This window comes from Sabethes cyaneus, chromosome 3 (genome assembly GCF_943734655.1).
Source record: "Sabethes cyaneus chromosome 3, idSabCyanKW18_F2, whole genome shotgun sequence".
In the NCBI taxonomy this organism is placed as follows: domain Eukaryota; kingdom Metazoa; phylum Arthropoda; class Insecta; order Diptera; family Culicidae; genus Sabethes; species Sabethes cyaneus.
This window is the reverse complement of record NC_071355.1, coordinates 149,989,038-149,999,412: the sequence shown is the minus strand read 5'-3', so window position 1 is coordinate 149,999,412 and position 10,375 is coordinate 149,989,038. Positions and strand designations below refer to the sequence as shown.

The window sequence follows — 10,375 nt, the reverse complement described above, 5'->3', positions numbered from 1 at the left end:
GTTTGCTGTAAAATAGTCAAATTGTTTTGAATAATGGTTTCGTTTTGTTAGTCATCCTATTTCTCTTGTACCAAACTAAAAGTTCGATTGATAACTTAGCATGCAGACTAATAAACCAATCTAAAACTGGCGGAACTTTCGCAAAACTTTTGGGTATTTGCGCAGAACATGAGTTCGCCAGACTTTACAATTAGTGACTATATTGAGAAAAAGACGCTAAAAATATCTGGCAACTTTGAATTCGAATTTACTGGCGAATAACGAAACAAAAAGAAATAATATTGCAGGAGCAGCGCAGCGGAAAGGTGAAACTAAAAAATAAAAAATCACCATCAAAACACGAATATCACCCTCTGCAGTTCGAACCGTGAGCATTCACCCAGTTTAATATCGCTTTTATATTCCTGTGAACCGCGTACGATAAGAAGTAAACGGACGCAAGCCAATTCAAGTGGAAATAAATGAAAGGAATACTGGTGTTTTAAGTTTGCAAATAGAAGCTTGTTGTTCTATTCTGAGAGTGAAGCAAAAGGATGTTCTGCCGTAACCTTTAGAAGACAAAAAGCAAAGGGCGTGAAATCTGCGGTCGCCGGAAAAATAGCGGAGCTAAGATTAACATATTCAGCAAAAACCTAGGTACTATCCCACGTTCACGACTAGCAGAAGTATTTTTAGATATTTTCATGGACAGCTATTATTAGATTGCATTTTTTTTATTGTAATAAATTTTACACTTCCCCATCATAGGTAGTGTCTTTATCAAAGTTTAACCAACAAAACAAGTAAAAAGTAGTGAAACCAGCACTATGGGTGCGATCATCTCCAAATTCCGGGTGAGTAAACATCGACAAATTAAATAACGCGTCATTACCTAGTGGATATAGTCAACTTGTATTTTAAGACTGCTTAGTTATACAACAAAATATAATATTAATGTCCAGCCGCAGCCGCTAATATTTGCCACGTTTAGCGAAATTTCGCACTAACTGCTTCTGACGTAGCGCTTGTTTTGAACTGATTTTCGGAAATCAGAAACCTAACGGAGAGAGTTTAAAACAAAGAAAATAATCAATTTTGTCTGTTTCGTTTATTAAAGATTATTCTAATGAGTCCCGAAATATGACTAGGTAACTATACAAATAAAGCGGTTAAGTATTGGAGCTGCCCTAGAATGTTGACGAAAATTTAATTTACTCAAGATTAGAACTTGATTTGCTCAAGATTAGAACTTGGTTTGCTCACAGTTAGAACTTGATTTACTCAAGCTTTGAAAACTTTGCTTTCTGTGTTATAATAATGGAATATAAATCCAAAACCCTTATTGTTTCGGTTTCGGGGTTGAGAAAAAATAAACCGTTTTTTATTGGATCAGTGATCGTTGTAGGAATACATACCTACTAAAAAAAAATATATGATACATATTTTTACATTGGATTATCGAAAAAAACGATGTCAAATCATTCATTGACCAGGTGACCAAAATTCATGTTGAGGTTACTTTACAAATCTCAAAAACTGCAAAATATATTTCCTAATCTTTACCAAGAAAACAAAAAAAAGTTTGTTTCAACACATTGTTGAGTTCTTGAGAAAAATTTACATGAAGTTCGAAACCTTGACTGCATAGCGTCTGTTCATAGAGTATTTTACTACGCAAGATCTTTGTTTTGAGCCAATTATTTTAGTATTTTATCAAAAAAATCAATGTAATATATATGCAGACTTGGATTTGCTTTCAGAGATTTTTTCCGCTAATCAGGGCCTAATTAAATAAAATTGTATCCCTAATAGAAACACAAAACGATTATTTTCGCCGCTTATCGAAGCCCGCCAAAACATGGCGGTGGACTCCAGAAAATTAATTCTGGCAGATTTATTTAGCGTCACATCCAGTACCTAGAAGAATAGATTTAATATCATGTCGAATATTCTTTGAAATACTAGGTGTTTATAATACGCTATATATTCCTCCGTCGTTGAGGTATAGTGGCTTGGCCGTAACAGCAAAATAAAAACCAAGCAGAGCTACTCTCTAAAAAAACATTAGTTGTCATTATTATAGATGCTGTACAACTCAGCTTTTTCGCAGCGATCAATACACTGCTTAATTTCGTGCTTTATATTCGTGGCCTGCGAGCAGTAAATTGCAAGTGTAATGAAACAATTAGCCGTTTTTTGACATGCTATCTTTACGATTCGCATATACATCATGTTTTTCGTTGTCAATCCACATCACTTTCGTTTGCTGCCGGTGAGTCAATTATTTCCTTTATCTTTTTCATGCTACATTTCTACTATCGAAGAAAGAGAAAACAACCTATGAAATACTGGAAAACCTGGAGGAAAAAATAAAAGACAATGAAGCGTACACAATCAGTACTCAGGCTCGCCAGAAGCGCTTTGTAGGAAACTTCTTAGTTATTTCTATCGGGTTATATGTGGTATCTTCCATAGTGTTCTATTTCGCTTTTTTTCCTCCAACATGGAACGAACGGCTCATCCACTCGCTGCCGTTGTTGATTTGTCCCATGATGTAAGTTCTACCGCTTCTCCGAGTTGACCAAAGTAGTTGAAATGTTTTTTTCTTTTAAACTAGCATTACTTTAATCAAAAAAAGTTTGGCATGGTTTTTCGAGCGAAAAGTAATAATCAACACAAATGAACTGAAAGAGCTTCGGGCGGAAAAGAAGAAAATTCTAGAAAAAGTTATGGATAAGGAAACGTACAAGGTAGCAGTGGAAATATTGAACAAATTCGGAGATAAGTCGCAAAAGACTCTAATGCCATCCCCGAGCGGTAAATTTACTACCTGTTTATATCTAACCCTGTTTGCTCAATTATTCTGTTATTTATTTAGTTTTGTCATCTCCGAAAATAATACAGCAACAGCCTATGACCCCAAAGGCACCAACCACTCTACCTAGAGCGCCCATGATGGTTCCTCAATCAGCACACGGACCACAAATGACACCTGTCGGAGCACGGCAAATGCCTGCGACGCCAATTGGATTTAATGTTAGATCAGCCACCCCTTTGACTGTGCAACAGCAATCCGGTCTTATTCACAGGCCAATCGGAATGGGTCAACAAACGATGCCCTACCGACGAACGCCTTATCCCATCATCAATCATAACGAGAAGGGAGTGATAGAAAAGATGGTTGATTATTTAGTGGGAGATGGTCCAAACAGTCGTTTTGCGATGATCTGCAGAGAGTGTCTCATGCACAATGGTAGGAAAATGTAACAAGAAAATCTCGATAGGTGATAAATTGATAAATATCTTTGTCTTAGGAATGGCCCTCCAGGAAGAATACGAATTCGCTGCTTTTCGGTGTGCCTTCTGTGGCTCATTTAATGCTGCTAAGAAACAACGACCAATGGCTCCGCGACTTCCGTTTGAGCAGGCTCAATTGGATAAGTTGGCCGAGCAGCAGCGTAGGTCGAGTGAATCAGTTTCCGAATCGGAACCGTCGACGGCTGAGGACGGCAATGCGGTTGAAACAGTTGCGACAGGTAGGTAATTTCTTTATCTCCAAATTAACGTAGGTGTAAAGTCGATTTTATTTTAATAACCGACAGACGTTGAAATTTGAGGTCTAGCTTTCATTTACTGTTCGCAGTTACCAGACCCAATATTCGTGTGACACGATCACTTTCACTTTATGTTACCTTCACTTTAATTACAATCGCTTATTCCCAACGTCAGGAAAGCGAAAAGATTAAAACAAACTCGCGGTCAAGCGATCGTGTAGATGAAACGACGTTCAGGAAGGTTCATAATGGCAGTCGTAACAAGTGTTATTCGCACTTGATAGGACTGTAATGTGACGACGGCGTCCCTTTATTTATTATCATTTTATTTATTATCGTCAAAAAATGGAAGAAGTCCTAAATCACCGTCGTTTCGTATAAAAATACATCGTATCTTGGAGTATTGCTTGTCAAAATATTAAAACTCCTTTAATGGTTTCATTATTCCTATGTAACACGTATTTCATGCTCACAACTTCTATTTATTCCAATTAGCTCCCGAACAAAATGAAAATGAGACTGATGCACCATCGGAAGATGTTTTTGAGGGAGAAAATCCATCGGAGCAACAAACCCCAATATCGCCATCGCAAACAACGGAAGAAAAAGAAGCGAGCAGTAATCATGAGATTTTGAGTGCTGGTGAAGCCACGAGGACAACAACGGTAACGGATGTTAATGCGGACTGAAAACTAAGACGCAGAGCGTCACTCGCTTCTTGATTTGTTAGATGAGTTTTTTTAAGAGACAGTTGCAAAAATAGAAAACGAAGCTCCTTGCATGGTTTTGTCTTTGGACGACAGCAGTGATACCTACTCTACTGGTCTGGTCCAGCAAGCAAAGCCATGGCCAACGGAGATGAACGCTCGATCAGAGTAAACAATTGTCTTCTGCATGCGAACGATTTTATGAAGATACTATCGTTCTTGGGCACGAGGGTAGATGCTTTGAACCAATCTTTTCCTTTTGTTAGCACGTTCAACCTTATAAGTTTTACATACACTGATCATTAATTATAGTAGTTATTTAGGGATGACTTTTTCCGACAGTACTCGCATTGAATATATTCTCTAACTTTTCTATTAAAAAATCCATCAATTATCTACTTTATTATTCAAGTTTAAAAGATTTCAGTATATCCGGCACAGGTTGCGATTTTTGAAGGGCCCGGCATTTACAATAAAAAAAAGCTGACCGAAGCAATGAACGAAATCGCCACGCCAAAAAATAAACTATTCTAGCCAAGCATTTGTGGGAATTTATGATACACTGCAAGGGTTTAGCTTTAAAGCATACTAGCGAAAAGTCATGTAAAGTAGTACTGGACTGGGAAATAACTTTAAAATATTACACACAGACAAAACCAGAATTTACTTTGTTGCATGCGGAACATAACATATTGACCTTTTGAAAATGAGTGTTTATAATATATGTACATTTGTTAATCTTTTTTATAAGATATCCTACGATGCATCGACAAAGCAATGCTAACGAATAAACAGGCTGTTGTTAGTTGCTTACATCTGAATATAAAAAAAAACATTCCAGCAAAATACAACATACCGAAATCAATCCCATCATTAACCAGTAGGTAGATCTAATTCTATATCAGCTTCTCTATCAGGAACCGAACATGAACCACAATGTGCCGAGAACTCTACGCTTCAAATCTTTATCCTTTTTTTCGGGTTATCCAACTGGTCACTTAATAGCGTATAAAACTCTGCGCTGGGCCCTTTTGTGATGTCAACAAAGTGTCAGGGAGACCTCAAACGTCAGTTCTACCTAACGAGAGAGGCAATGTCGCCCACTAAAACACTGGTAGAGCCCTAAGCATAGCCGTCACGCCTATGCCCGCAGACGGAGGCGTTCCGGCCCTGCGGGGACTCCACGAACTGACTAAGATCTCTCTGCCAAAGGCCGGAATGTCATATTTTCAATATAATGATGATGATGAAGATGATGAGGATAATGTTGATGATAAGAAAAATGGTAGATCGGATTTGTAAATGTGCTTTGGACTTTTTGTTGTAAAATGTAGTATGTATAGTGAAGAAGTGGAGAATTCGTCATCCCCGCCTAGCACTAAGCAGAAGCAGAAGGTTTTCAGGTACTAGCACTGGTCCTCAACCGCGCGCCCCCTGCCAATTTTCCAACACAAACAACCACAAATGAACTAATAAGAAAGACAAATTTCGGAGCATTAGTGGTTATCAATTTATCAGGGAAAATTTGATCTTTCATTCCCCAGCATTTATGCACTGTCCCAAGATGCAAAGTATATTGAACGCAGCACAAGCTGGACGTTCGCGGTAGTCGACAGAAGCTTTGAAATATAGAGACGCAGCCGCCTTCCAACACCCGAGATCAATGAGCTAGTGCAATAAAGCTGTGGGCTTAAACGTCTCTCTAAGACTTGACCCCTTCCCATCGACAGACCCCGCATCCGGCCATCAGATCACAGGACAGCCACGGGGCCAGTGCAAAAATTCTACCGACTCTATCTAGCAGCACCGCCCAGCCGAAACTCGAACACACGACACGAATTGACCTAATTTTCCCAACTGCTACCTAAGCACTTCTATTATAACACGTAATCATTGTAGAGTGGTCCTTCGGCATTCAACCGGATCTGGTATCCCGCTTGCATCCCCTTACTAACCCTCAATCGCCGACCGACCCAATCAATCCGACATTTTTCGGAAATATTTGTGATAGCTGTGATAAATAGGGATGAATCCTAGAAACATTCATCTATTAATTATCAGAGATCCCCATACTGGCCATATTCTTAAACGGAATAAAAGCACTTTCTGAACAACGCAACAATCACATTTGGTAAATTTTTACCCCGAGTCCCATTTTCAATCACAAAAGTATTTTGATATATACCCACATTCAGAAGTAAACGTGACCGCTGTTCATTTACTGATTAGTTAAAAAGCCCTACATCACGATAAGGTTCAGTATTATCGTAGGGCTCTACGCTTCAAATCTTTATCGATTTCAAAGCAGCATACGATACAGCCGACCGAGACAAGCAATGGCAGGTAATGCACGGACTCGGTTTGCCGGATAAACTGACGCGACTGATTTGAGCTATCATTGGATCGAGCGATGTGTTCGTGTGCATCTCGGGAACACTCTCGAGTCCGTTCGAAACGCGCCGAGAGTTGAGGCAAGGTGACGGCTTCATCAAGGGTAGTTAATTCTTAGGCCTTGCAGATGATTTTGTTATCATAGCCTTGAACATTGCGACGGCGGAGGCAATCTACGCTAGATTGACAAGGAAACATCATTATCGGTCACAGGCTTAGAGCTTAACCATATACACCATTGTATAGTCCTGTCGATCCAGAACATCACTGCACTGCTCGTATAGGTGTAGCCTATGGAACTTTTTTGAGTAAACGTTAACTTGAAATTTGTATGGCAATGTGACTCAATGGAGGCGCATGGTACTTTGTGAATATCCTAAACGTTTAAGGAACAGATCAAAAAGTAAATGATATTGTTTGAAAAAGGATGATTTTATTGAGCAATAAGCGTTTCTAAAATCACTTTTTTGTCCACCTGGAAGTGTTATTAAACTTGTCTCCTACTAATAATTTGGTAATTTCGTTACAAGTTATTCGTTTACGATACAGGATGAAATTTTCTCTCTATTTAACTAGACTATTAAACTACTGTGGCATAATTGGGCAAACTTCTCTGTGGGCAAACTTTCAACCATGTTTACAATACGTTTGCTGCAAGATAACCGAGTAAAGCTTTCTTCTTTATCTTTTCTTTGTTATGCATCATCTTATATATAAAAAATGGATTTCTGTCTGTCGGGATGTTCCTTATAGAATCAATAACTACTGAACCAATCGGCGTGAAAATTTGCATGTAGAGGTTTTTGGGGCCAGGAAAGGTTTTAGTGATGGTTAGAGACCCCTCCCCCCACTAAGAGGGGGGGCTCCCATACAAATGAAACACAAATTTCTGCATAACTCGAGAACTTATCAAGCAAATAGAACAAAATTTGGCATGTGGGTGTTTTTGGTAACAAGAATTTATTCTATGGTAAATTGAGACCCCTCCCCTCTTTAGAAGGGGAATTATGACTCCTCTCCCATTTAAGAGGGGGGGGCTTCCATACAAATTTCCTCATAACTTGAGAACTAATCAAACAAATGGAACCAAATTTGGCATGTGAAGGTTTTCGAGGGCAAGAAAATTTTCTATGGTGAATTAGGACCCCTCCCCACTTTAAGAGGGGGGGCTTCTGTACAAATGAAATACAAATTTCCTCATAACTCGAGAACTAATCAAGCAAATGGAACCAAATTTAGCATGTGGGTGTTTTTGGAGACAAAATTTTTTTCTGATTAATTGGGACCCTTCCCCACTTTAGGTGGGGGGGGGGCTCCTATACAAATGAAATACAAATTTCCTCAACTCGAGAACTAATCAAGCAAATGGAACCAAATTCGGCATGTAGGTGTTTTTGGAGGCAAGAATTTTTTCTATGATAAATTAGGACCTCTCCCCACTTTAGGGTGGGGAGGGGGGCTCCTACACAAATGAAATACAAATTTCCTCATAACTCGACAACTAATCAAGCAAATAGAACCAAATTTGACATGTAAGTGGTTTTGGAGGCAAGAATTTTTTCTATGGTGCATGTGGAGGTTTTTGGAGGCAAAAATATTTTCTATGGTGAATTAGGACCCCTCCCCATTTTAAGAAGGTGGGCTTCGTCACAAATGAAATACAAATTTCCTTATAATTCGAGAACTAATCAAGCAAATGGAACCATATTTGGCATGTGGGTGTTTTTGGAGGCAACCATTTTTTCTATGATGAATTAGGACCCCTTACCTTTTTAGGAGGGGGGCTCCCATACGAACGAAATACAAATTTCCTCATAACTCTAGAACTAATCAAGCAAATGGAACCAAATTTAGTATGTGGGTGTTTTTGTAGGCAAGAATATTTTTTAGGATGAATTAGGACCCCTCCCCACTTTAGGGGGGGGGGGGTCCTATACAAATGAAAAACAAATTTCCTCATAACTCGAGAACTAATCAAGCAAATGGAATCAAATTTGACATGTAAGTGGTTTTGGAGGCAAGATTTTTTTCTACGGTGAATTGAGACCCCCCTCCTCTTTAGAAAGCTAGTTATTGTCGGCAGAAATTGTCCCCGCGACAGTGGAATCACGAACAATAAACGGATTTTCAGCGTAAGAGAATTAAAAATAAATTTGATTCGAAAAACAACGTGTTGGTTTATTTAATTGTACTCCAAAGAAGATTGAGAAAATTTAAAGGTATCGCACTGTACGCGGTACAGTGATGTCAGCGCCTCTATCTATCAACACTCCTCCTCGCTGAGACACTGTAGCTCCACTAGTTCCGTTTCAATCCCATCGTTTCGGAATGTTGCAGCATCTTTGTCGGACCCAACGGCTTCGTTAGGATGTCCGCAACCATTTTGTCCGTGGAACAATACTGCAATTCGATAATGCCCTTTGTACACAAATCCTTCGCATGATAGAACTTGGTTTCTATATGCTTGCTCCGCTTCGTCTGCCGATCCAGAGAAACGAAATCTAGACAACTGCGATTGTCCTCGTATATCAGAGTCGCCTTCTTCTGTGTTTCGCCGAGTTCGCTGAGTAGTCTACGCAGCCAAACTGCTTCCTGTGCTGCTTCGGAAAGCGCCACGTACTCCGCTTCCATCGTCGATGTTGATACGCAACTTTGCTTGCGGCTAGCCCAGCTCACTGTCGCATTGCCAAGTTTAAACAGAAAACCACTTGTAGATTTCCTATCTGTCGTGTCACCAGCCCAATCGGCATCACTGAACCCAACAAGCGTTAATTTATTTGCACCTGCAACTCCTAAGCATAACTCGTAATCCTCCGTTCCAAGCAAATATCGTACAACACGTTTCAACTCGACCCAGTCACGTTGCGTTGGGCTACTGGATCGCCGACTTAGAATTGAAACTGCTGCAGCAATATCGGGTCTCGTCATGGTTGTCACATAGAGCAGCGCTCCAACCAAACTGCGAAACTGCTCATTGCTTTCCATAGGTTCACTATCCTTGCCGTTGTAATAACCCGTATCTAACGGTATATTAGATTTCTTGGATCCTTCCAGCCCGAATCGCTCCGCTATTTCCCGAATGAACGCTTTCTGACTGAGTGAATAGATACCATTTGTATCCTTGGTAACTTTCACGCCGAGAAACTGATGCACTTCACCAAGTGACAAAATTTCAAACTCGTTACGTAGCTTTTCTTCGAAACTGGCGACCCATTGTTCATCTCTGCAGACTACGAGCATATCGTCTACATAAATAAGTAAATAAATCCACTCATTGTTTAGCTTCATCGTGAACAAACAAGCATCGGATTCCGATTGTTGAAATCCCAGTTTTCGTAGTAAAGTCTTCACGGTCTCGTTCCACACTCTCGCCGCTTGCTTAAGCCCATATAAACTTTTGTTTAATCTGCATACGAATTCTTTCTTTCCAGCAACAGCATAACCAGGGGGCTGTCGCATGAAGATTTCTTCCTCAAGCGTCCCATTCAAGTATGCATTCTTAACATCAATATGCCGTACATGTAATTGTCTCTGACCAGCGACTGTAAGTAACACTCGTAAAGTGGATTGCATGCCAACTGGCGCATACACTTCACCGAAATCTGTGCCATACTTTTGCGCGTAGCCCTGGGCAACAAGCCTTGCCTTGTAGCGTACGACATTTCCAGAAGTATCCTTTTTCTGCTTAAAGACCCATTTTGATCCGATAGCCTTGCGCCCCGGAGGCAGCTGCACAAGCGACCA

The 10,375-nt window shown here is 39.9% G+C and overlaps 1 protein-coding gene across 1 annotated transcript; it reads left to right on the top strand.

Annotated features, from left to right (window-relative positions):
• Positions 1-308: 308 nt before the first annotated feature.
• On the top strand, positions 309-5,046 carry LOC128742269 (endoplasmic reticulum junction formation protein lunapark-B). Its single transcript, XM_053838574.1, has 7 exons — positions 309-636; positions 748-833; positions 2,304-2,533; positions 2,597-2,796; positions 2,858-3,232; positions 3,294-3,515; positions 4,029-5,046. The coding sequence occupies exons 2-7, from the start codon at positions 807-809 to the stop codon at positions 4,220-4,222; spliced, it is 1,248 nt and encodes a 415-aa protein (XP_053694549.1). The 5' UTR covers positions 309-636; positions 748-806; the 3' UTR covers positions 4,223-5,046.
• The last annotated feature ends 5,329 nt before the right edge of the window (positions 5,047-10,375 follow it).